At 37.5% G+C, this 27,906-nt stretch overlaps 2 protein-coding genes across 3 annotated transcripts; both read right to left on the bottom strand.

The window, feature by feature from the left end:
- Positions 1 to 801: 801 nt before the first annotated feature.
- Positions 802 to 15,476, bottom strand: mppe1 (metallophosphoesterase 1). 2 transcript variants are annotated; one of them, XR_536005.3, is made up of 10 exons: positions 14,707 to 15,476; positions 14,472 to 14,580; positions 12,911 to 13,014; positions 10,782 to 10,862; positions 8,312 to 8,420; positions 6,291 to 6,371; positions 4,020 to 4,142; positions 3,779 to 3,919; positions 1,919 to 2,095; positions 1,102 to 1,194 (listed from the first exon to the last, which is right to left on the bottom strand). XR_536005.3 is itself a non-coding variant. In XM_008434609.3 (9 exons), exons 1-9 carry the CDS (start codon positions 14,955 to 14,957, stop codon positions 1,012 to 1,014), a joined length of 1,182 nt encoding a protein of 393 aa, XP_008432831.1. In that variant the 5' UTR covers positions 14,958 to 15,419; the 3' UTR covers positions 802 to 1,011. The 2 variants fall into 2 exon arrangements, 1 of the variants encoding a protein (XP_008432831.1); XM_008434609.3 differs by lacking the exon at positions 1,919 to 2,095 and having other exon boundaries at positions 802 to 1,194; positions 14,707 to 15,419.
- A 6,542-nt stretch (positions 15,477 to 22,018) lies between these two features.
- Positions 22,019 to 26,630, bottom strand: LOC103479906 (cathepsin Z). The gene is made up of 6 exons (XM_008434605.2): positions 26,458 to 26,630; positions 25,542 to 25,705; positions 24,663 to 24,842; positions 24,342 to 24,492; positions 23,375 to 23,540; positions 22,019 to 22,453 (listed from the first exon to the last, which is right to left on the bottom strand). The coding sequence occupies exons 1-6, from the start codon at positions 26,610 to 26,612 to the stop codon at positions 22,340 to 22,342; spliced, it is 930 nt and encodes a 309-aa protein (XP_008432827.1). The 5' UTR covers positions 26,613 to 26,630; the 3' UTR covers positions 22,019 to 22,339.
- Between the last annotated feature and the right edge of the window lie 1,276 nt (positions 26,631 to 27,906).

Genomic DNA, 27,906 nt, shown 5'->3' with positions numbered 1-27,906 from the left:
ACACCCAGTCACTTTTAATGAAAAAAGCAGTCTGAACGACCCCTTTCCGTTCGGGAACCGTTATGCCGATCCAAAAACCGTTTGAAGCGTATGAGAGGGCTACTTGTCGTCTCCGATAGTCCCGTGATTCATATCTGTAGGTCATTCACAATAATTGCACTGATGAGAGAAAAATGGTGTGTGGTGAGCTCAGTAATTTTTCAAAAACCTATATTAAACACTGAGGGGGAGCGTCAGTTGGTCATGTCCCGTCACTTTGCTCTGAAGCACCTGGACAGAAAACCGTAAGCCCTAGAGAAATTTCGAAAACATTTTACCGGAGCAGACATGCGGTGCTATCTCCTGACCAACTTTCATACCAATAGCACAAGTTTTACGGCCATGAGAACGATTTCAAAATTATTTTTGGGTCAAAATTCCACCATGTTCCTCACTCTAAAAAAGCGGCAGTTGGTGTCAGTTACACTCTAAGGGTTCGGCAGTTGGAAATTTCGCTCGTTTTTCGCTTCTTACGTCGCCGTCGTAACTCCGATCCCCAATAAAAGTAATAGCAATAATGCCGGCATCGAGCCGCACGATTTGATACCACTTTTGTGGGTGGGCACGCAGCGGTACGAGCCGCATTAACGGTGATGGAAGAATAATAAATAATAAAGAGGCGTTCTATTGGGTGTAGAACAATAGGTGCCTGCCATGCAATGCATGGAGGCAGTACTGACTTGCTTCGCAAGTCAGTACTGCTCTCCTTATGCATTGCTATGGCATGCCCCTAATAAAGGGAAATAAATCCTGATTGGCGCCTCCAACTCACAGCAGCGTTTATTTACATGTCCAGCCCGAAAAATGTCCGACTTTAAAGCCGATTATCATCATCAATGCCAGCACTGATTTACACATTTATATAGATATAAATATACTTATATCCTTCACATGATTCAACAAACAAACTGAGACTGTGCGGACGGACACCCGGGCATGTTACCAGGCGAGGTGCGCCCTGGGTAACGTAGTTCACAGAGACTTGTGCTTCCCCAGCAGGCAGAGGCTGAGCTGCAGCAGCCCCTTCATCCACAGACATTGCGCCAGGAGCAGCAGCAGCAGCCCGGCTCCGGCCGAGCAGTACACCCCGATCACCGTGCTCTCCTCCGGCAGGAAACATTTGGACAGGGAGTGACCGCCGGGCGACACCGACGCCTGAGGAGGGAGAGAGATGTTAGCCGCCTGTAAGTTCTCCACGTTCGCCACTAGAGGGCGCCCGGAAGCTAACATCCTTAACAGCTGCAGCATTTTTTGTGAGAGAAAAAGAAGTAAAACTGATAGCAATGCTTGTATTCTTGAATAAATAAGAAAAATAAGGCCAGAAAATTAAACAGAAAAATGCAAACAGATTAAAAAAAGAAACATCAAATGATTTTTATACATGAAAACATCACAAAATTTCACAAAACTAACTAAACTAATTCAATTATTTTAGAATATTAAAACATGATTCAGAATTTTACAATAAAAAAACCAAAATGATTATTTATTCTCTTTTGTTTTGGCTGTGAAGTCATTCCTCATGGATACCTGTTGAACGCACCTACGGATGTTTGGTGACCTTTAACCTCGCATACCAATCAGACATTTCGCAGTAATTGATTCTATCGTTTATACTGATGATTAATCGATCAATCAGATTTTTGAAAAATGGCACATTTGTACAATATTAGAAATGCATTAAGACACACATATAAAGAAATAATTCCTTTTTAAACAAGAAAATAAACTGGTATTTTCCAGTTAACAATTAACCGATTATTTGAAAATTGATTCATGACGATTAATCGTTTCAGCCCTAATAGATGGATGGATGGATAAATGGATGGATGGATGAACAGGTGTATGGACCACATTAGTGAACAAACAGCATTCACACCGTGAGACATGGTGGTGGCAGCATCATGCTGTGGGGATGGCTTTCTCCAGTAGGAACAGGGGAAGCAGGTCAGAGTTGATGGGAGGATGGATGGAGCTAAAAACGGGGCGCTTCCTGGGAGAAAGGGGCTGGAAAAGAGCTGAGACAGGAGGTCGGCCTTCCAGCAGCGCGGCGACCCTGAACATACAGCCAGAGGCAGAACGCAGGTTTAGAGCAGCGAGGAAATCCGACTCACTCTGGGCCACATGAACATCATCAACGCCCTCAAAGGGTCGGCTGTGCCAGAACGTACCGATAAAACCCTTCAAACAACCATTAAAATTTGATTAACATTCAATAAGTACTTCTTAAAATAAAAAAAATATTGAACATCTTTTCACTTTATCAGTCCCACCAGGTTTCTTGATAGTTTTTGAGATTCTTTGCAAGAAAAATCTGATTTTGTGGTGCTAATTTAGAAATATTTACAAAGAATTTTGTGCTTATTTCTGATGATAAATGTAACTTTTTGTTACTCATCATGTTGATCACAGACTAACTTGACATCAAGTAAGGCTGAGGCAGCAGTGTCGTAAAAATAAGAAATACTGCCATCTGCAGGTGGGAGTTAGCATCACTTAAATCCAATATTTTTGACCATTTATGTGAAAATGTTGCTGTAAACTCAGTTATTTATTATGAATAAAACTAAAATAATTTAGATTGTTTTCCTTTTTCTGCTGCCCTTCATTTTTTCTACTTGCATTTTTTTTATTGTATATAATTGTTTTGTTATTAAGGAAATTTCCCAACTATAACTGTGGGATTTCTTGATTTTGTGTGCATCTTCACAATCGCAGAATCGTGAAAAGCTGGAGGGACTGATTAATATAACTTGCCGCCTGGAGTCTAGAGGGCCACATAAAAAGATACGGTGAGCCGGAGTAAGAGTGGCCCAGTCAAAGTTCAATTGGGAATCTGTCAAAACTTTAAAAAACCTGATTTCCACAGATGCTCTCCATGCAGCCCGACTGAATTGGAGTTGTTTTGGAAAAAGGACTTTTCTCATAGAAGCAGCAGCAGCAGCAGGTGGCTCAACGAAAACAAAGAGGCTGGATAGAAACGAAAGCCCCGTTTTCAGATTTTTAACTTTAAATGCAAAAACACAGAATCTTACCAGGTATACTTGGTCTAGTTTCTGGTGAAAATATCTTTGGTTACTTGAAATAAGACAAAACTAACATAAAAGTAACTTTTCAGAGCTTATTTTAAGTAAGTTACTAAAATAAAAGTGTTGAAAACTTAAACTAAATTCACCTACATTTGTCATTTTTTTCCCACATCTGAGAGAAACTAAGAGGAAGTACTACTGCTAGTAACACTGCCAGATTATACATTTTTCACACATTATAAGTTAAATAATCTGCCCCTTTTAGACCAATATCAAGGAATTATTCAATTAAAACCAGCTGCTATGTCTTAGTGAAAAGTTATTTTTTTTCAAATGTACTAATTTATTTGCACTAGAAACTGGAGAAAAACACCTGGTACAGATTTTGTGATTTTTCTGTTTTTTAATACAAGACTTTGCATAAAATCCCAATGAAACTCACTGAACTGAACAGTAAATAGAACCGCATGTTAAGGAGCTGGACAAACCAAGTCATAAACGAGTAAAACGATATCAAGATTGGATTTGGTTTGTCATTACATTTTCATTGAGTTGATTTTTACAAATCCTTGCACACTTTTATATTTCGAAACTGCATAGTAAAAAAAAAAAACTCTACTGTAACAAACTTGGGGTAACCAGAAGGTGCAAAAACAGCTAAAAATGAAATAATCTCTCTCCCCGCATAGCGTTTCTGTGTTCCCCCTCACCAGGATGAAGCTGGGGTTATTCCTGTTCCTCCAGCTGAAAGACGGCACGCTGATTTCTGGGTACTTGTTGTCATGGAGAACCTCACATCCGCTGTGGGTGTGTCCGCTCAGGATGAGCCGCGGCTTAAACCACTGCAGCAGCTGAGGAGGGAAAAGAAGAAACGACCCAAATCCACCTTGGGAGCTGCTTCCTTACATCACCGCTTTCATCACCTCAACGGTAATACTGCAGAAGACTCACCCGCTGGGAGGCGTCCTTCGACAACACGTCGTACTTCTCTCTGAACAGCAGGTGGCGCTCCTCAGGCGGCGCGGCATCCTGCCCCGTGCAGCTGGCGTCGCTCACTCTGTACAGCGGGTAGTGCTGCAGGAGAAGCAGATGTCAGAGCATCTGTGTGTTAAATGTCAGATAAAAGATGGGAAAGTCTAAACCTGAAGCTACAAAACTGAGACAGAAAAGCCTGGTGCTGCTGCTGCATCAAGCTAAAAGTACAGCAATAAATATATACAGGTCCTTCTCAAAAAATTTGCATATTGTGATAAAGTTATATTTCAGGTCTTTTATTGTTTTAGTACTGATGATTTTGGCATACAGCTCATGAAAACCCAAAATTCCTGCCTCAAAAAATTATCATATTTCATCCGACCAATAAAAGAAAAGTGTTTTAATAGCAAAAATGTCAATCTTCAAATAATTATGTCCAGTTATGCACTCAATACTTGGTCAGGAATCCTTTTGCAGCCTTCAATGTGGCATGGAGACAATCAGCCTGTGGCTCTGCTGAGGTGTTATGGAGCCCAGGATGCTTCGATAGCCTTAAGCTCATCCAGAGTTTTGGGTCTTGCGTCTCTCAACTTTCTCTTCACAATATCCCACAGATTCTCTATGGGGTTCAGGTCAGGAGAGTTGGCAGGCCAACAGTAACACCATGGTCAGTAATACCAGTGGTTTTGGCTCTGTGAGCAGGTGCCAGGTTGTGCAGAAAAATTTAATCTTCATCTCCATAAAGCTTTTCAGCAGATGGAAGCATGAAGTGCTCCAAAACCTCCTGATAGCTGCTGCGTTGACCTGCCCTTGAGAAAACACAGTGGACTAACACCAGCAGCTGACATGGCTCCCCAGACCATCACTGACTGTGGCTACTTGACACTGGACTTCTGGACTTCTGGCATTTCCTTCTCCCCAGTATTCCTCCAGACTCTGGCACCTTGATTTCCGAATGACATGCAAAACCTGCTTTCATCCGAAAAAAGTACTTTGGACCACTGAGCAACAGTCCAGTGCTGCTTCTCTGTAGCCCAGGTCAGGCGCTTCTGCCGCTGTTTCTGGTTCAACAGTGGCTTGACCTTTGACCTGAGGAATGCAGCACCTGTAGCCCATTTCCTGCTCACCCCAGTTCACGGTGGCTCTGGATATTTCTACTCCAGACTCAGTCCACTGCTTCCGCAGGTCTCCCAAGGTCTGGAATCGGTCCTTCTCCACAATCTTCCTCAGGGTCCGGTCACCTCTTCTCGTTGTGCAGCGTTTTCTGCCACACATTTTCCTTCCCACTGAGGTGCCTTGATACAGCACTCTGGGAACAGCCTATTCGTTCAGAAATTTATTTCTGTGTCTCACCCTCTTGCTTGAGGGCGTCAATGATGGCCTTCTGGACAGCAGTCAGGTCAGCAGTCTGACCCATGATTGCGGTTTTGAGTAATTTTTTGAGAATAACCTGTATATATATATATATATATATATATATATATATATATATATATATATATATATATATATATATATATATAAAGATTCTCTGCATCAAATCGCTTGATAGGGCTGATACGATTAATCATATTAATCGTGATTTATAAGATTATTGAAATAATCCTCAACTAATTTAGTAATCGATTAATTTAGTAATCGATTAATCAATAACTGGAGTGTACAAACTTAAAAAGGTAAAACATATTCAGAGCAGTAATTAAACCAGAGCTGTACAAAAACATCTTTCTTTGTCTGTTTTACCATGAACTCCTCACTTCACATTCACCCGGTTCAAATCTTGTAATAAATCTACCATCACCTTTAGCTGTACAGTTATTAATCATTTTATTAAAAATATTATTACCAGATTAGTCACGTACTGTAGTAATATTAAGTGAACTTTTCACATTATTAAAAGTATTTTTTAACTTTCTTTGCTACAAATAATCAAGCGTACATGAAAGGAATGCTGTTGTATTTAAAGCATGAAAAAGTTTATTTTCTTATTTTTAAAAAAGAAATGGAATTATTTCTATCTTGTGTATTTCTAATATTGTATACAATGGGATAATTCACAGAAAAATCTGCAGGCATTTTAAAAAAAATCTGATTAATCAGTTAATCTGAATAATCGTTAGTTGCAGCCTTACACTCTTCCATGAAGGGTAGATTTATCCAACTACGCTATAATCTTTGTTGGCCACATAAAAAAGATTTTAAAATGTTGGACAGAGCGGAGCGGCTTCAGATGTTAGCCCGGTTTACCTGCAGCATGATGGGAGCGGTGGGAGGATAGGACTGGGAGCCCTCACAGTTCTCTGTCTCTTCACCGTCAGACTGTGACTTCTGCACAGGAGTAAACACACAGGAACTGTTTTTACCTCTGATTGACTATGTTGCTTTGCAGAAAAATGAGAAATGTCAAGAATAAAATATGTAAAACACTTAATTCCCAATAAACAGATGTTCATGCAGATGTACCATCTATGGTTGCTCTTGAAGAAATGTTAAAACTTCGCTCCATGAAGTGCCAGCCTTCGTAGCTCATTAATAATGTTTAATTGTTTACGCTGAATGTGCACTATCTATTTAAGGTGAAAAGTAAGGAGCTTAACGAGTGCTTATATTTCAAACTAGAACCGCATAAAGTGCATTTCACCTCCCACACTGGACTCCGGTTTGACCGTTTCTCTTTCCCGTTCTGGTATGGCCGCCATCTTTGTTTCTGTATCAAATGTTTCGTTGAAGGGTGACAAGTGGCGCCCTAAGCTGGATGGAGGTCAAATACAACTCTAAACGAAGGGCTTATGTCACACGGCAGGATTTGAAAATTGTTGGCCGATTTTCAAAACTTGAGATATCACACACGTTATAAAAATATCTTAGTTTTGGCCGGATTCACTCAAGAACATTAAGATTTATAGAAATCCCGTAATCCCCGCGATATCATACGGGAATTAAGCGTAAACAAACATGGCAGATGATTTAGAGGCAGTGGCGATAGTGGAGTTGTCTTAAGCGAAAAGAAAAAGTGTTGAAGTACTGCTGCGCTACGATAAGGAGGTGAGTTTAAAACATTTCTTTACTTGTGCTGCAATGTGTTTAGATTGTTTTTTGTTCTGTCGTTTCATTTAGCTTCACCGGTTGATTAAATGATTTTAAGTTGTTGCTGCTTTGATGTTATAAAATATTTGCAATGAATAAACGTTATCGTTAAAACTAACTTATGATTGGTAGCTGAAAAGTTACCGAGTGGTAGCAGTTTCCTTCAGACTCTTCTCCTTTTCATTTCGGTTGTGATATGCCTTACACAAAACTAGGGCTGTTGTAAACGATTATTTTAGTAATCGAGTAATCTATAGATTTTTCTTACGATTAATCGAGTAATCGGATAAAAACAATTATGAAATAAAATATTGGTAAATCTTCCATAACACCACTGTTACTGTCGGATATGAACATCAGTCTATTTTTTCCACATTTGTGCTTCCCTACCAGTTACTTTTTTGTAGACCGGGGGAGCAATACGGGATATTTACGGCTCCTCCGTTCAGAAACTCATCTACCAGCCATGTTCCGCCTCCCGTTTGTTCAGACCGGGATGATATAAGTTTATTGTGCGGTTCGTCCGTAAAGCTGCTCTTACCCTGAAAGCATCAACCCTCAGCCGCCCGCCGTGTTCAGTCTCTCCGCTCACCTGTATAAATCCTCCTCAGCTTCTTCCCGCCGTTCAACCAGCAGCTCCGGAGCAGAAAGGCTGCCGAACTCCCGGCATCGCGCCGGTCATTTTAAGGATGTTTATTGGTAGTTCCAGTTAACTGCGATATCGGACCAAGACAATTCAACATATTGAATGTCACCGATTTTAGATGGAAGTCCTTCCGAGAGGACCAGAACACTCTAAACACCACAAACGACGGGATTATCGGTTTGGATTATTTTGAAAGTCATCCCAATAATCAGGGCGTCCTAATTCGAAACAAGGACAAAAACAATTCTGCCTGTCAACTAGGCTTTAATCTTGGAATATTTTCAATCAATGGTTAATTTAAGTTGATTAATTCATTATGTCCATACAAAGTAGCAAAACAAGGGTATTATTCCTCTTTACACTTCTTTTTTCTTTTTTTTTTTACACTTTAACAAAAACTACATGTCTGTTTAATATTTGGTTAAAACAGACATGTTTTAACCAAACATGTAAATGTCAAGTAAATGTAATTGAGTAAATGTAACTAGTTACTACCCAACTCTGACGCAAAGAGCTGGCAGAAACCTGCTCCCACCTGAAGCGAGCAGTTGAGGTCTCTGGAGAGTTTGATCAGGTCCTTTTCCACCGACTGGCAGATGGGGCAGCCGTCGCCGTGCAGCGCCACGCTGTTCACCAGCAGGAAGCTGCAAACAGGAGGGGAGCAGGCACAGAGCATGCACAGATTTTTATTGCTAATTTACCTGCAGGTGGGGATTTCTAACCTCATGGGGAAATGTTTTTCAGTTGTTTTTCTTTCAAGGTACGACAGATTTTAAGTAAAGTTTAGACTCATTATGGTGAATTATCACAGATACTTTGACTCAGTTCATAATTCTGTTTAAACAGGATTGATTGATTGATTGATTGATTGATTGATTGATTGATTGATTGATTGATCGCCACCATTTTTCTATTAATCTCTCTTTTCTAATCCAGACCTGGAAATCTCTTCATGAACATCCATTGTTTTCCAGACTCTATATTTTCCAGAACGGTGAACAGTAACAATCCTGTCAGAATAAATGACCCATTTTCTCCCTGACGTGTTCGTTTACACGCTGCCTTTCACACATTGTTGAGAAATCATTGATTCCAGTTGCAGCAGCAGCTCCATCTGTCTGTCTGGTGGAGAAACTTTACAACACAAACCTGAGAAACCTTTCAACATAAAGTTAAGTTTGAATCAATACACCTTCCTAATTTATTCAAACAAATCTAAAAAAAAAAGTTAACTGTAGGTATAAGCGCTGCTATAAGCCTTTGACGACCACAGAGGTGATGCCGCCTGCAGGGCTGCGCTGGGACAACTCGGCAGCGTCTGCACTTTTAACGGGGATCAGGATTGCAAGACGCACCGACGCAGCAAAAACCCAGCGGAGAGCAGGTGAGCCTGGCAGAGGAAAACCCCACAGAGGGCAGAGGAGAGTGAAGTTTTTCTTCCAGATCGGCTCAGCAACTCTTTATTCGAAGCATCAAATCCAGCAGCTATAGGGACAGATTTGGTTCTCCTCCACCATCTGACCTTTCAGCTTTTATCGCTAAAGTCGGCCAAGTCTCGACAGGATCAATCCTGGGAAAGTGGTAATTCCCGATAAGATCCCAGGATGGCTGCTGAAAGCTGGCACAGATTAACTGGCAGACGATAAAACGTCTCCAAACTACACCTGCAGCTACAATTCAAAAATACTTAATTAATCCCAAAAGGAAATTAAATGTTTTTGTATTAATTCAGATTTATTGAATATGGTGATGGCTGACAAAATAAGCAAAAGATTTTTATGCTAAATTATTGAATAAATAGACATATGAGCTCAACAACAATATTTATTTTTTTTATCAGTTTTTATGTTATTGAACCATTAGATTCTTGCAAAGTATTTCAGAAAATCTGATCATTCATGTAACTTCTATGAAAAAATACTTTATTTGAATGCTGACGTTAGCAACATGTCAGTATGTTTAGCAACATGTTTAGCAATAAGTTGCTATTTTATGCTTGAGTAGCTTCAGTGATTGGCTAACTCCTTTCAGCACAATTTGAACACAGACTTTTCAAGCTTCCCATCAGATTGTTTTATGAAGCGAACTTTAACCTCTGGTGGGCCAAGAGAAATGGCTTTGTCGGTCATTGCTCTTGTTTACAGATGTCGCTTGTGCGTCAGGTTTACAGGCGTACCAGAAACACAATAAGAAACATAAAGGTTCCAGCTCAGGACTTTTGTATGTAAAAAAATAAATAAAAATTTTTTTAAAATTTGTAACGTGTTAGAATCTATGTAATTAATTAATCAAAATTATTGTGTTAGTCAATCTAAACTGGCACTGTTGTAATAAGTAATAAATCAATAAGTTAATTGCATGACAAATTTAAACAGTGATTTTACATTTTCATGATTTATTGTTTTTCACTTTCCACCAAAAGTTGGACGACAAGAATCTTCAATCTGGTGCTTTGGCTTCAACCAGCCTGTTTTTTTTATTTACAGAGATTATATTTCTTTCCATTTGTTGTTTCTGTTGTTTATTTATGTCGGATATTTAAAATGTCTTCCAGTTGCTAATGTGTTTATGGTTCTTTAGAATTTAAAGTTTATTGATCTTTAAGAATGTGTTCTTCCATCATTATGCCATTACCGTTATTATTAAATTTTTACTTAAAAATGGTCTTAAAACAACAATATTATAGTTTAAGCAATTTTTCATTCGGGCTAATTGTATTGTATTTTAATACAGAAAAAGTCCCCATTAAAAATACTTAAATGTATTTAGAGAGAAATAAAACTGTGGGTAAGCTACTAACCACTCATAGCATCTCAACAGAACCCCACTTTATTAAAAAATCCATCTCTTAAAATAGGATGCAGGAAAAGTTTGAGAACTTTTACAATAAATGTAGAGTGACTTTTACTAAAAACTAAATAATATTGTGTGTGTTTTTTTTTTCTTGTGAAGAAGCCTAACTGATGGCTGCAGCATTTTATTCTTTTCTACTTCCTGTCACTCACTTGACTCCCCTTTTGGTAACAATCCTGGTGGAGGAAGCGTTGAAGACTTTCTCAAAGCGTTGCAGCTTGAACCAGTCCATCCTGCAGGGGAGACACAACACGACAACGCAAACAGTGAGGGTTAAAAAGCTGCTGCTCAGCCTACCACGTCACGCCTGTCATGCACGGTTACATAAGGGCTGTGCCAGTTCCACTCCCTGCTGCACGGATTGAATCAAAGCCCGTAAGAGCAGCAGCATGTCGACATAATCCCACATCTCTGAAGCACATGCATCAAAAATTTAACTGCGAGATTATTTTCTGCACCGTGTGTCACTTTCCTTCTGCAAAAACAATGAACGCAACATCTCTGAAACGTAGCGCAAGCCTCAAACATCAAAAATGAACTAGAACCATTAAGAGCTGCGGCGCTGCTGCTGTATAAAAGTTTCCACACAAATAAAAATAAAATACGTTCTTTTTAGTTTGCTGCCAGACTACAAACATTTCAGATTAATTTATTTTACATTTTCATATGTTGATGATATTGCATAATATATATATATCACATTGAGTTATATTATGAAATGTAAATGTAAATGTAAAGTAAGAGTGAAATTCTTTAAAGAAAGTTAGTCTGTCAGAGCTGGTTGTAACTGAAGCAAAAAGTCAATTTTAAAAAGTATTGACTAAGATCAGGCTGAATGTAAACACTTGATATTTTGAAAATCATATCTCATTTTCCTTCCGCATCACAATTATGCATTACTGTCTGTTTATCCACCACACAAAATCCCAATAAAACATGGATCTGGACAGCATGTGATAATACTCAACATTTATATATTTTTCTAGGCCCTGTGTTACTTTAAAAAACAACAACCGGGTGTCTTCCTAAAACGAGACTCTGCAGGTTTGCAGTGGTGCAATAATCCGTGTTTGGTTCACCTTTGTGCAGCAGGGTGGTGTGCAGAGAGCTGATGGTAAGGAAACCTCAGTCAATAAAGCCTTTTGTGTTTTCCAAAGAGTGCAGTCTGTGTGCACTGCAAAAACACAAAGTCTAACATAAGTATTATTTTTCTAGTTTCTAGTGCAAATATCTTAATACACTTGAAATAAGACAAAACTAATTCAAAAATAATTTTCAACAGATATAGGAGCTTGTTTTAAGTCAATAATTCCTTAATATTGATAAAAAAGGTGAAATAATCTGCCAGTGAAACTTACTTTTTAGAATTATTTCTTTAAAAAGCTCATTTATCTTGCTGAAATGTTACAATAGTTTTGTCTCTTTTTAAGTGTACTAAGATATTTGCACTAGAAACTAGACAAGTTACATTTTGTGTTTTTGCAGTGTGTTCTCATTCCTGACAGCATTTACTGCACATAACTCTGGCATTATCTAACTAAACTCGCTCCAATTGGTTCACACCTCAAACATTTCTGAAACATTTATGTAATGTGGACAAACTCGTCTCCTTTTGTTTTTCCGGCTCTGCAGCAGAGGCGATTTCGCTGATACTCCTGGTAGCTATTTCTGGAAGCAGCACTGCAAAAACACAGAATGTATCCAACTATTTTTGTCTAGTTTATAGTGAAATGATATTAGTACACTGGGAATATGACAAAACTAACTTTATTGTAACTTTTCAGCAAGAAATATGAGCTTGTTTTAGACCGGTTATTCCTGAACATTGATGGAAAGTTCTAGTTCCACTGGCAGATTATTTCCCTTATAATAAAACATTTTTGCCATATTAGAAGTGAAATAATCTGCCAGTGGAACTAAAACTTTTTATCAATGTTCGGGAATTACTGGCTTAGAACAACCTCCTGTTTCTTGTAAGTTAGCTTTGTCATATTTCAAGTATACTAAGATATTTCTTTCAGTTTATTTATTCAAAACAAATGTTGCCTCAAATGTGTTCACAAAAAATATTTGCATTAGAAACCAGACAGGAAATATTTGGCAAGATTTTGTGTTTAACAGTGACGGCAGTAAAAATAAAATCGATATGCTCCGGGAGTGTGAGCTCTAATCTCAGTGTTTAATTCATCAGGATTTTCAGCAGCGTCCTGCCTCTGAAAGGTCAACCGTTGTTTTATTTTTAAACAAAAGGAGCAAAAGCAGAGAGGCGTTGCGTGCTTACTCATAATGGAACCCGATGTCGTGATTGCCGACCAGTACGACCAGTTCTGTGTCCGAGGAGTGTCTGAACATCCTGTGGAAGCGGCGCACGTCGTCCTCCCAGTGCTGCAGAGACAAACGAAGCTTTCAGAAATTCACCTGAGCAGTTCAGGAGTCCTAATGGGATCTCCAAGGAAGGCCGAGGTGGCTGCTCCGAGCCGCGGCGCCCCGCCAGAGGCCGTTAATTACTTCAGGGGTTTAAAGTTTTCTGTGATGAGGCTCTAATTGGCCCTCAGATGCTGCTTTTCTATTAGAGCTGAAACTATTAACGCGTGAGGAGGTTTAGCAGCGAAAGGATATTTATAACCCCGAAAAAGTTTTTTATTTCAGGTCAATCAGTACAGTTTATGTGCAGAGCACATTTCAGCAGCAAGACATTTCTAACAGCATAATAATAATAATAATAATAATAATAATAATAATAATAATAATAATAATAATAATAATAATAATAATAATAATAATAATAATACAAAGTCATAGAAAGGCAGTCAGTGGTTGAAACATTAAATTTTGTCAAGTGTCGTCGTTGCACATCAGAATGTTGATATTTCATTTGTTATTAAGGATTTATCGGTGCCGATTTCCTTAATTTTGGGAGATCGGAGATGGGCCGATTTTTACATGCGAAGCCGATCTTATCCACCGATTATATCTAGCTTTTCAAAGGTCTAAGAATCAACCACTGTCCATTTGCTCTCTGGTGAGAAAGGTTGGACTGACAGACTGGGCCCTAATTTAATCTAAACAATCTAACGATTGTTTAGATCGTAAGTCAGAACATTTATTTAGGATTCAACAAACACTGAGGAAGTAGAGCTGCAGCCGGGTCTAGAAATGACAATAGAAGCGATTATTGCATATTTTTCTACTTCTGTTTCGCAAACTGCTCAAACTTGATGGTTATATTTCATCATATTCTCAGATTCTATGATTTTTTTCAGCGTGAATTAAATAAATTAGGGGTGCGCCGATTTATGAGCCAGACAATTTATCGGCCAATCGGCGCCAATTTCCTCAATTTTGGGATCTGATCTACCTCAGCAAAGGTCTAAAAATCATCCACTGCCCTTTTCTGCTCTCCTGTGAGAGAGGTTTGGCTGACAGGCCGGCCCACCAGGTCATTTCTGCTCGTTTGCAGTTAACAATAGGCACCTCAGTGTTGCCAACTCAGGGACTTTCTTGCTATATCTTGTAACATTTCAGACAAAAAAAATTGGTAAAGGCCAAAATCAGAATCGGCAGGTCAGGATTTTTAAAGATCGGTAATCGCTGACCGGCCTAAATCGGTGCATCAGTGAAATAAATGGAGCATTGTGTGGAGAGATGGATGGAGGCTGCAGATGTTTACATCAGACCCTGCAGTCTGTGGGCCCAAACAGAACCAGAATCTGATCAGAACCCTTTAAATCCACATCATGCACAGTTTATTTCCTCTGTTATTATTATTATTTCCAAGCATGGTTAGGATAATCCAAAAGCAGTGCAGCTGCATTAGGAGGGAAAACATGGAGCTCTGTTACCTTCTGGGAGCTCCACTTGCCTTCGTCGAAGATATCCCCGAGAATAAAGACTATTTCGGGCTTGAGCAGCCACAGCGCGGTCTGGAAAGCCCGCTCCATCTGCCATTCCCTGCGTTTGGAAACAACCCCGCTGTCATTTTTTTTTTTTTTTGCTTTTCTTTTTATTGCCTCACCTCACCTCACCTCACCTCACCTTACCGGTGTTTAAAATGGATGGGTAAAATGGAGAGTTTACCTCCTGAGCTTGTCGAACCAGTGTCCCCCCACCGCTCCGAGGAGGTGGGTGTCCGACAGCACCATGGCGCGGACCGCTGCGTCCGCCGGCCGCCCGTCGGTGCCCTCTCCGCCCCGGGCACGGCTCAGCTTCGGCCAGGCGCACTTGAGGATGGTCGGGAAGTAGATGAGATACTCGCAGAAGAAGAAAGCGCCGAAAACCACCGCGATGAGCAGCGCCGCGACCACCGAGCTGCCGCTAAACTTCAGCATTTCTCCGCTAATCGATGCTCGGGATGCCCAGAAGAACCGAGCCACCCGTCAGGCATCTCCTCAGTTCAGACCCGCTCCTCCCGCAGACCCGGAGGGATTTTTTTTTTTATTTTTTAAATTAGTATTATTATTATTATTTCAGATCTCCCACTCCCACAGAGGGATGATCAATTTAAAATGGCTGTGGAGCATCTGAGAAAAAAAAAAACAGAAGAAGCGTTTTTTCGGGTTCGGTTCGGTGGACCCAGACGGCGGAGGAGGAGATGTGAAAGTTCAGCTCGGCCTCGGCTCATTGAGTGAGACCGCAGCGGGCAGCATCAGTCAGCCTCTGTTTGGCAGCTTTTCAGCGCCGTCAAGCTGGAAACGACACTTCCGGTTACGGATCTCTATAAAATGAAGCAACGACAAACAACTCGAACCACGAGTCTTCAGCACAAATATAGTTTTATTTTGAAGTTGCGTACAAATTTATGGAGGACGGATACTGCCAAAATTGGTAATACATATAGAGATAAATAAATGGTTTGATGAAGTGCCAGAAATTACTTCCAAAAAATAAATTAAGAACTTTTCCAACTCATTTGGTTACATATGAGTAACCAAATGAGTACATATGTAACCAACTCATTTGGTTTAACTATCTTACATATGTAACCATATGTAACCAACTACTTTTCAACACGATTAATTTAACATTATAAATAATATTTAATTCTTTATTTTATTTCCAATCTGTTTTTCTTAGCTTCCTTGTTTATTTGTTCCCAGTTTTTTTTTAATATATTTTGCATTTATTTAACACATTTTGCATTTACTGTCATGTTTTTATTTATAATTTTTCTATTTTTTTTATTTTACTGCCACTTTTTTATTTATTTGTTCATTTTCTCCTCTAACATTTCCTCTTTGTGTTATCTCACTTTACATTTTCTCCTTTGTTCAAATATTTACAGATTTCTCTTTTATTTTCCTATAATGTTTTCTTTTCCCCTTTGACTCTTTGTAAGAGTTAAAGGAAAAAGGGCAAAAGAAGTATTTGCCCTTTTATATTACACAATATATAATTATTGTGTTCCTGCCGATTATGGCAGGATCTGCCCTCCATACAACAATTTGTTGCAAATAGTTTTTATTTGGTCTTTTTTTTCCCAGGTTTAACTATCTTATTATTAGTAGTAGTTAGCAGCATTATACTCAACTGCCAAAAAGACTTGGTGCAAGGTTGCTAATGGTTTACTCTGCGTGACAGAAACATGATGCTAAAAAAAATTCATAGTATTTTTTTCTAGAATTATCAGACATTGCTTTTTTTCTGTTTTTTGGGGGGTTGATAAGAACAATATTTTCTAGCAACTTTTCAATTTCACAATTAGTAAAAATTGTGTTTTTACGTAAGTTTCAGACTTTGTGCTATTTAAGAAATCAGGTGAAATGTTTTTGCAAGTCTTGGCTGCAGTTCCTGAAGATCTTTGATTTATGATACCTGCAAAAAAATTTAAATAGACAGAAATATCTTAAAATTAATGTCTAGAAAATTCTTTTCATAATATGAATTTTCTTACAACTCTTACAAATTTATTCCAGCGTAATAGTTCGAGGATCCATCAAGTTCAAACACAGTTGTGTTTTTTTTTACAGTTTGCAGAATGTAAGGAAATGCAAGTGAAAAATTTGTGTCGAATAACATAAGTGACGTTAAAACGGTAAAAAAACAAAACAAAAACATTTTCGACAGCTATTACTGATGCAATCAGATTTAGTAAAAATATTAGAGCTACAAACGTTGGAAAAAGTTGGTAGTACATCTTTTTTTATATCTTGAAATCCAATTATTACAAAAAGCTAAACACTGTCAGTCTACTGTGATCAAAATGAAATTTGCTTCATGTTGAGGCTTTTACTTTGAAAGAACACAAAACTTCCGGTTAGGGCCACACTCAAACATGTGAGCTTGACTGCGAGTTTGAGAGAAAGCAGACACTAAATTAAACAACTGGACGTAAAAGTGGTGCTTTTAAAAGACGCTCAACATGAGTCTGGCTGTAATGAAATTGTTTCTGTTGATAAACAATAATCTAATAAGGGATCCGCGAAAGCAGCCAGATGGAAAGGAGACAACAGCTATGGGACAAATGAGATTAAGTGATTTACGGGAGAAATCTAATCAGCTGCAGACTGTTTATGAGTGCAGCCCCTCCGCCTCTGATAGTAATTGTGTCATCAGAGGGCAGTTACTGGGAAAACTGGTCGGTTTGGGGAGTTTCTGTAGGGAAGACAATCGATTTATCTAGATTCGTATCTGACCCTTTTAACGCGCAGAATGAGGAAGATGAAAAGAGAAGCAGCGCAAGGGGAACCTGCGCAACTAGAGAGAAACTTTCCATGACTGAATGAAGAAGATTATTGGGGGGGAATGACGGTGATAGCGGCGCAAAATGCGACGCACAGGGGCGCCTCTAGAGGGGGCGCCACATGACGGCGGAATAATTATTTCAACTCCGCATTAACAGCTGTTTGCGCATTGAAAACTTAAAGAGGAATCCATAAAATGTGTCTTCATACAGTAGCTGCGCTATTACACTCTGAATCCGCCTTGCAGTTTAACGTAGAAATGTTTAGGCGGAAGAAAAGAAAAATATTCTGCTTCCAAATCTTCACACTTTTAGAAATTTAAACAAAACAGTAAACAGTAAATATATTTAGTATCCTGAACTACAGACTTCAAACTGTACTTTGCAAAAGTACTCACACTCCTTCTCACTTCGACACACTTTGTCGCATAATAACTTCAACATTTTACGTATTTTATTGGAACTTGATGTAATAGATAAACTCAAAGTAGTGAGTTATTTTATTAAAACGTAAAATATGAAAGGTCTAACCCTTGAATACTTGAAATGCCCTGTAAAAACATTAATGTCATAATTACTATAATTAATTCCACAATAAATGAAAACACTCAATTTTAATTAGTTTGATTTATATTTTTTCTCTTTTCTCCATAAAGTGATCTTCATTCTGGTGCTTTGGGCTCAACTAGAGGTTCTGTTTTCAGATACTTCATAATTCATTTCATTTGTGTTTTATTTATTCCGGATATTTAAAATGTCTTCCAGTTCCGGTTGCATTATGCCATTATTACCATTGTATTACTTGAAAATTATCTCAAAACAATGTTTTTGTTTATCTCAATAAATTTTGGAACAACTTATCGTCCAGCAAAATGTTTTATTTTAATAGTTAAAACACAAACATGCCTTAATATGCATTAATGTTCACCGTAGCTCAACTGATTTAACATGAATCAATCAGCAGCTGTGTGAGAAACGTGTGAATTTAAATCGGCTTCTTTACGTTCCAGATGCGTTTGGGTGTTATTGCTGTAATTATCTTTGGCTGCAGGACGTTTCTGGTGCCGATAATCGTAACACCAGCTGCTGTTCTGCTGTCTGTGGGTCAGCGAACGGACCTCCACCCAGTCCCACTGATTCTGGTTCTGGTTCTGCTCTGAACAGGAAGTTCAGTCTCCCTCGCAGTGAAGCAGCTGTTACTGTATCTGAAATAAAATAAGAAAAAAAAAATGCAGAGCTTGAACTTATTACAATTTAAACATCAGCGTCAAAGACTTAAAGCTGCTGTTTGCTGCATATATTACAGTTTTTTACTCAGGTTGATTAAATACAGTTCAGGCCAAAAGGTCAAATGCATCCATCATGGGAATTACTGCCTGCTAAATCAATTATAGGCTTTTAATTACTTTAATGACTTTAGAGCTGAAATGACTAATTATTGAAATAATCATCAACTAATTTAGCAATTTAAAAAAGACATTTTTCTCATGTTACAAATTAAATTATTTTCGGTCTAATCTAGTGAAAATATCTGAGCCACTTGAAATAAGACAAAACTAACATACAAGAAACTTTTCAGCAAGATATAGGAGCTTCTTTTAAGTCAATTATTCCTTAATGTTGATTAAAAAGTTTCATTGGCAGATTATTTAACTTTTATCATGAGAAAAATGTCTTGTTATGAATGAAATGATCTGCAAATGGAACCAGAACTTATTCATCAACATTAAGAAATAACTGACTCAAAACAAGTTGATGAAAACTTTCTTGCATGTTAGTTTTGTCTTATTTCAAGTAAACTAGACCAAAAGTGAAATCTGTAGGAAAACCTTCCAGTTTCTAATTAGTCTTATTGTTTTTAACACTTATAGATGTTCCCACATTTGCTGTTGCCAGTCACACTCATTATTGTATTTTAGACAATAAAATGTTTTTTCTTAAGTAAAAGAGGAATTTAATGTATTTTTAATGGTGTATAAACTGGTTTACTGAATGACTTTTTATATCCCAGTAACTGATTAATTCTCAGACGTATTCATATGTTTATAAATGACTAAAATAATTGTTGGTTTTATCTCTAAATAGCTTATTTGCAGAGTTGGGTAGTAACTAGTTACATTTACTTGAGTAAAATTTTCTTTTGGGAGTATTTTTACTACGCTGTACTTTGTACTTCTAGTTGGGTAGTTTTATTATGAAGTATTTCTACTCTTGAGTAAAATTTCTGGATTTTCTACCCACTGAATGAAGAACAAACAAAAATTAATCTGACACACACCTGCCGCTTTTGTGAAAGTTTCATAAGTTTTTTTATTGAAAGAAGCTGATTTGGAGAAAAAACAATTATTTTGCCTGATTTTATATATTTTTTAAATTATATAAATTATAATTTTTATGCTTACAATACCAAAGTTTCCACTTACCTTTATATTTTAGTCCGTCTGATAATGTAATTTTAAATATGATGATAAGTTGATTGTTTGGATAAACACCTTTAATGTTGCACCTGAGCGACTGCAGGTGTTTCAGTCACAGTTTCACACGTTACATGTTTAATGAATCGAGACTCTAATGAACAACTGTAACGACAGTCAGGATACTCAGAAAGATCAGGTAAGAGTAAGAGTAGGACAGGTGAACACACCTGTCCTACTCTTGTGTTTTACAGAATGTCATCAGACCTGAACATCCAGTAGGGCAACAATCATTTGACTGACTCATAAACAGGTAAGCTAGTTTCCAGTGCTCGCTGTTCGACGGGTTTTATTGCTTTGCAAAACAAAAAACACAATAAAAAGTGAGGAAAAAGTCAGATGCATTTTTGTTGATTGTGCAGGAGGCGATACTTCTGCTTTTCCAGCAGCAGCTTATTTTGATTTAAAGTGACAGAGCCTTAAAACAGCTGAAAGGAGCCCAGGACGGAAGAGCTGACCTGACCTGTTCCAGGAAGCATGAACCTTTAATGTTTAGGAGTTGAGATGTTAAACAGGCGTTTGGTTGGACTTCAGGCTCATCAGGAGACGTTTGTTGTGACATCAAAGTAAACTGCTGTTGTTGAATTTAAATGCGAGCTTCGCCTCACCTTCTGTCTGGGGGATTAAATAGTTTCCTTGTGTGAAATGTGTGACTACGCATCTTGAAATGAGGAAACGCTTCTGCAGCCTGAGAAGCTTCAGGTGCAGATATGTGATCATATGCAAAAGCACGACTGTCGTTTCTCAAGTTTAGACCTCACAAAACGTCAATATTTATTTTCTCACTGTGTAAGCTTAAATCAGACCAAAATTATCTTGTTTTAGTTAAATTAGAATTAACAAAACAATTCATATTTGCTAAATGTGACACCAATAATGAGAGAATATGTTGAATTTATTTATTAGTGTGAACTGGAAGTGATCCGCGCCATCTTGGTAGGCAAACGCAGCAAAAGGCAAAGATGAACCACGGCTTCAAAACAAAAATAAAGAAAATAAATGAACATTCTTGGAAAATATACATGAAGAAAATGGCTGCTGTCGGGACCGACCCGTCTGAGACGGAGAATAAAAACATTTCAGACGAAACGAGAGAAGTTTGCTCTGATTTTATGCCACTAAGAGAAAAAACATTTGTCTTTTTTTATTCAGTTTATGTAAACGTCGGGTTTCAATTTGAAATGTTTATCAATGTTTATTTGGAATGAACTCATTAAAAATAAATTAATTATGAATTTTTGTCAAAATTACACATAAATGCTGAAATCCTCGTTAATATTTGGATGATTATCTGTTAACATATAAAACAACATAGTTCTGTTTGAATGTTTTTGTCTGAATGTTGGTTTCTGGGAACTGACCAGTGGAGCTCAGAGCTTCCCAGTATGATGGTTTCATTAATCAAAAACCAGTTTGAAAGTGTGGCTGGGATCATTGAAACACCAAACTGGTTCCAGGATTTAACCATCAAGCAGCAGATTTTAAAGTCAAGTTAAGGAACTTGGAGGCCCGCAGCATGATGCTGCCACCACCTGGCCGTAACAGTTAGTGCAGAATCCTAAACAAGTTCGACCAGCAAACAGAGAAAGCTTCGATTCTCTGGCAGATATTTATGCAGGGGGAAGGTTTCAGAGATGGGAATCTAGAAAAAACAAGAAAGGACACAGGGAAGGATGCAAGGAAGGAAACAGACAAGGAAAGAAAAATAACACAAGAAATGATGGAAGGAAAGAGTCAAATAAGGAAGGATGCAAGGAAGGAAACAAGAAATGACAGAAATCAGACAAAGAAGAAAGGATAGAACCAAGGAAGGAAGGACAGGACACAAATAAGGAAGGATAGAAGGAAGGAAACAAAAAATAAAACAGATCGAAGGAGACAAGAAAGAAAGAAGGACTCAAGAAATGATGTGAGGATGGTGACATGGATCCCAAACCCATCAGAACCAGTTTGGACTTTATAAATCAGAACTTTAACCTTTAACCTTTCAGAAAATTAGAAAAATATGTTCAAATACGGCATCTGTGTCCTGGGGCTGAGATATTTAAATAAACTCTATTAATTTATCCCAGAAGAGTGGATAAATATAAAATAAATATATCTAGATTCAATTTCTATTTTTACCTTTTGAGGATTAAAGAAAATCCACAAAAAATCTAAAACTTTGCAGCTTAAAAGTCCCTGAAGTTAAATTATGTTTTATTAGTTCTTCCCTAAAAAACCCCACAAATGAACATTTAGTTCAACAATACTTTATTAATCAAAGAGGGAAATTAAATGTTGTTTTTCATAAGATTTTCTTCAAGGGTCTCCTGTAGCAGTCAGTGTTACAGCGGTTTTGTAGAGGCCTCTGACTGAACACATTCACTGTAACAGTCTCATGAAAAGGATTCTTCTCCAGATGTAAATCATTTTACATTTACATTTTACATTATTATATAAATAATTAAAAAATAATTCCTGCCAATAAGTGAATGTAAACCTTTGTATTTCTGAAATGTTTTTTAAAAAATTCACAGATTCATTCTTTAAAAAGCTAAAAGTGACATTTTGAATTTTACGTAGCAACAGGGTCTGCGTAAGCGCAGTTCTTCTCGATGCCGAGGTTGAACCAGTTTCCTTTTCCTCCTTTGTAGGAACTGGTGACGATTCTGGCCCAGCCGCGCTCTCCCTGAAAAACACAAAACCTTTCACTCCACAAGCAACAGGACAGAGCCGCTGCGTCTCTGCTCACCAAATAACTGCAAAATTTCACATTTCAATGGAAATTAGTCAATTTAAAAAAATATCGTTTTTTGATAAAAGGTTTTGCTGCTAGGATTTGTTAGCCGTATCAAAATTAGTTTATTTCACACAGCTGTAACAAAAGTTCGCCCCTCTACCTTCTTCAAACCAGACGGTATTGGTGTTACTCAACTCGGCTACGCTTGTGCTGCCTTTGCTTTGAAGATAATCAGGTTTAAAGGTCAGAAGGTCAACGAGTATCCCTTCCTCCAACATTACTGAAATCAAACAAAACTGGCTACAGTTGTGCCGCTGTCATTTTAAAGATAATGATAAATATCCAGAGGTTCAACTTCCTCAAAACAGATAATTTTGTCAATCAATTTCGGTTACGTTTATGCTGCAAAAAATCTCTTTGTGCTGCCTTTGCTTTGAAGATATTAAAGTTTAAAGGTCCAAAGGTCAACCAGCTCCCCCTTACATGACTGAAATCAAACAAAATTGGTGTCAGTACAGATGTTTGTGCTGCGATTGCAGTAAAACATTTTTATTTATGTCGCCATTTTTTTAAAGATATTAATATAAAAAAGTTTCCAGAGGTCATCAGAGGTCAACCAGCCTCCTGCTCACATTTACACAAACAAATATGGTGCCAATCAACTTGGCTACGTTTGTGCTGCAAAGTTTTTTGTTTGTGCTGCTTTTGCTTTCAAGCTATCGATGATGATCTCTGGAAACTTCTCATCTTTAAAGTGATAAATCCACAAATGAAAATCTTTGCTGCACCAACGTCTGACACCAGTTTAGTTAGATTTGAAGAAGCTGGGGCGCGAACTCCAGTCCGGTCAGGAAGGTGAAATAAACCGACCCAGAACTCCCCCCAGGAGTTCCTGACGATCCAGAACTCGCTGCCGTCTCCGTCTACGCCCCAGCCGGCCACTGAGACGATGTGATTGGGCAGAGAGACGGGGTGAAACTCTGAGAAAACGCCGCCGGCGTATCCCTCCAAACCGCCAGTCGCCATCAGCGCACAACTGAGAGACAAGGACAAGAACGAAACTCATTTTCTGCACGTCTGAAAAGTTTCACTGCAAAAACACAAAAACTTCCCGAGTATCTTTAGCCCGGTTTCTACGGCAAATATCTCAGTACAGATTAAATAAAACTTACAAGTAACTTTTCAGCAAAATATAAGAGCTTATTTTAAGTCAATAACTCAATATCTGGTAGATAATTTAACTTGCAACATGGAAAAAAAGGTCTAATAATCAAAGTCATAGAATGTATTAAATTCATGTCTAATGAGAAGAAATAAATTCCTCACTGAAATTGTGGCTTGAAAAGAAAGAAAAAGAGAGACAGAAAATGGACAAAACAAACAAAAAGACAGAGGACACACAGGAAAGAGAAAAGACCAAAAGATAAATGCAGAAAGACCAGAAAGAGAGAGGAAATAAAGGAGCAAAGGGAAAGGAAAATAAGAAAAAAGACAGAAAAAGAACAAAAAGACAAACAAAAGGACAGAGGACATAAACAGGAAAAAAGACAAAAACACACAAAGACAAATAAAGATAGGAAAGAGAGAAAACAAAGGAGCAAAGAAAAAGGAAAGTAAAGGAAAGACAAAAAGACAGAAAAAGGACAAAAAAAGAAAAAGACAGGAAAGAGATAGAAAATAAATCAGCAAAGAAAAAGGAAAGAAAGGAGGAAAGAGGCAAAAAAAGCAAAAAAGCCATAAATCAGAAAAGGCAGACAAAAAGAGAGTGAAAACAAGAAAAGAAAAAAGACAGGAAAGATAAAGAAATGGACAAAAAGAAAGTCGGAGCCTGCGGTACCTGATGGGCCCGTTGGTGTAGATTTCTGCTTTCATCTCGTCTCTTCCAGAAATTTCTCCATAATCTCCAACTTTCCAAACTGTGTAGTTCTTGACAACAGCGCAGGATTCAAAGAAGGAGCAGGTCCCACACTGATTGAACTGAACACACTCTGAAACACACGAAGAAGACCTCAGTGGTTGATGTCCGAGGACAAAATATCAACGACACATTCATGCACACGAAGACGTCAGATTTCTATCCATCTGAACCTGAAAAAAACAGAAAATCAGTCGGTATCTGGAGGTCTGGTAGCTGAAACACAGAGGAGCCACTCCTTACTTTGGTTGACAGCTTGGTAGTTGTTGCAGGTTTCATCAGGAATCCCGGTTCGATGAGCGTAGGCGTAGACTCTGAGGTGATCGCCTCCGAAACAGGAGCCCGCCCTCCCGCAGTCAATCACGTTCTGGACAGACAGGTAGGCGGACGGCCAGGCTCCGCCTCGCTTTATGTTGATACGATCTTAGAAAAACAACAAAAATACCAGAAAACTGTTTCCTGCGCCTCTTCTCCATGGCCACCTGGGCGATTTAAAATGATTTCAAATCAGATTCAATTTACGATTATATTCAATTATATTTTTATTTCTTGCTTTCTAAAAAAGAAATTAGAAATGATGGAAAATATCTAAAAAAATGCAGCTTTTATTTCAATCATCCTTTATGCGAGAAAATTTGTTTGATTACGACAATAAAGCAGAAAACAAATCTTAAAATTAAAAGGAAAAAGTTGTTTTAATGACAAAAAAAGCTGTGATATATTTATGAAGATTTGATGTGAGCAGCTCAGTTTGTATAGCTCTAGTTTCAAAATAAACTTTGTTTTAAAATCTTGCTAGATTTAGTTCATATGTGAAAAGGTAATATTTATAAAATTCATTCATGTTGGAGTTCTCATAAATTGACTACATTATTCTGCTAATACTACAACTTTATTTGTGTAAAAAATAAAAATCTTAACCCTAATATTCAGTTGAATAGTCCAAATAAAGAGAAGCTGTTAAACAAGATGGCGGCATGTGACACGCTGACATCACTCTGAACTATAAAAACCCAAACAGCACATCCACATTAGTGAAAAAAAATCCAGATTTTCCAAAAATTAAGTCTTCAAAAATGTGATTAATCAATAAAAAAGCGATTATTGCTCAGTCCCAGCTACCTGCCAGTGCGCTGGTGGCTCCCATGGCCCAGCAGGAGCCGCAGTACTGGGGGATGTGCTGGTTCCTGGTGACGCTCACATAGTTCTTCCCGTTGATGTTCCTCCAGTCCCACGACGGAGGAAGATCCGACGCTTTGGTAAACTCGTGTGGCCGGGCTCGAGTCCTACAGTAAAAATACAACAGAGAACCGGCTACTTTAAAACTCTGATTCTATACAATTCAAGCTCCAACACAGATCTTTTAATTCTGCTACAAAATGTTTCTCTGATTAGCATTTCATCACCAGTTATGACATCTATGATGTGTGCTGATGACTGATAAGTCTTCTGAAAATGAAGCAGAAATAATGTAATCTTTATGAAATGCAATAAAATCCATTCACCTTTTGTATTCTGCCTATATGATGCTGTAAACGGTAAATAAAGTTTAATTAAAAAGATGGGATTTTAAGACCACTGAATAAATATTATTTCAGATTAGAATTAAATGGAAACGTTTCTATAAAACGGCTTATTTTTAATTCCATGTCATCTTGTCTTATTTGACTAATTATAACAACCTGCATCTTAGAGCTTCTCTTTATTTATTTATGTTTGACAATAAACGAAACATTAAAGTTTACTGACAGAATCCATTGTTATTCTCACCTAAATTACAAGAACAAATATTTTTTTGATACATAAATATGTATCAGCTTCTAACTTAAAATGACATTATGATAGAGACTGTAAACGTTGGTTGTACACTTATTTTATTCTAACTTTGACATTAAATTGTTTTATCTGTTATTTTTCTCTCTCTCTGTGAGCAGATTACTAATCACAGATTATTAATCAGAAATGGCCAGATTCCGTACTAAACGCGTCTGTATAATACCTTATCTGCATCATTGTCAGTTATCTACGTGTTACCTACCGGACTGAGTCTGGTCTGTCATCTTTAATGGGCTTGTAACAAGGTTCCGAAAGGTATTTAGCGGTGCTGGTTTCCACAGAAACCGATGCTAACCAAAGTAGCAGCGGGTAGATATTTACAGTCGCCATCTTGACTCCTCCCTCTTTTCCTCCCATCGCTCAGACGTAAAGGATGCGGTTATGGAGCGCCCTCTGCTGGCTGGATAAACCACCGACAGCCCCTGTTCTCTGTTTACTGTAGAAGCGAAATAAGCTTCGTAAATGACAGAAAACGGGAAAACCAACAGCTTTATTTACCAGTTATTGGCTTTAAATGGCATTTTTAGTACTGTCAATCCAAAAACATATGTGTAAAAGATTAAGCACACCACTTACTGAATTTGCCAATTACAATTTTTAACACACACACACACACACACACACACACACACACACACACACACACACACGCACGCACACACACACACACACACACACACACACACACACACACACACACACACACACACACACACACACATATATATATATATTATGCAAGTAAAAATATTTTTATATGCATTTTATACACATTTTTTAATATTTAAATTGATTGAATATGTAATTTATTAAATTACATATTTAATAAAGATTTAATTTATTAAATATTTATGAATAAATATTTTTTATTACGTTTATTTAATATTGACAGACACAATAACATAAACTGAATAAAACAGCAGCCTGATGCCTGTGAATAAAACAGCAGTGTTCTTGTATAATGGCGCTAATAGTATGAGCTAATTTGCAGCACTTATCCCTAGATGGACTGTTATAAACAGTATACCTATACAGTAATTAAGAAATAAAATAGCAATAAGAAAATAAAATGAAGAAAGGTGACATTAACCTGTAAAATAGTCAGGACAGCATTAAATACCAAAAACCTAACAAATATTTTGCATATTATTTTATAGTCTATAATAATTTCTAGTAAAATAACATATTTGCAATATTTAATAACAAGTAATGACTACATTTTAAGAAAATGTCTTATTTTAAGATTATGCATTACTGTATTTTAATAAAAATATTTTTTAGCAATACATGTACAATATTAATTATTTTACTTTTTCAAAAAGCCTATTTTTCTTATTGAATTGTAACTTCTAACTGTTTTTGTTCTCCAAGCAAGCAGACAAATGTATTCTATACGTGGGATGCAGACACAGAAAGACCGACAGGTGGAGCCATAGAGCCAATATTCAAGTCAAATACAAATGATTACAGTATCAATACCTGCGGATTGTCTCTCAGAAAAAAAGACTTTCCACATTTAAAAGTCTGAATAAAAAATAATATGATATTTCTGAAGCCTCAAAGAGGATTAAATGCAAGCAAACATGGTTAGGTTTTAATAAAAATATAAAATACACAATTGTTTAATCCTTTTTCTTTCTTAGGTCCACAA

This window comes from Poecilia reticulata, chromosome 17 (genome assembly GCF_904066995.2).
Source record: "Poecilia reticulata chromosome 17, P_reticulata-male-v2, whole genome shotgun sequence".
Taxonomy (NCBI): Eukaryota; Metazoa; Chordata; class Actinopteri; order Cyprinodontiformes; family Poeciliidae; genus Poecilia; species Poecilia reticulata.
This window is presented reverse-complemented; position numbering and strand designations above follow the sequence as displayed.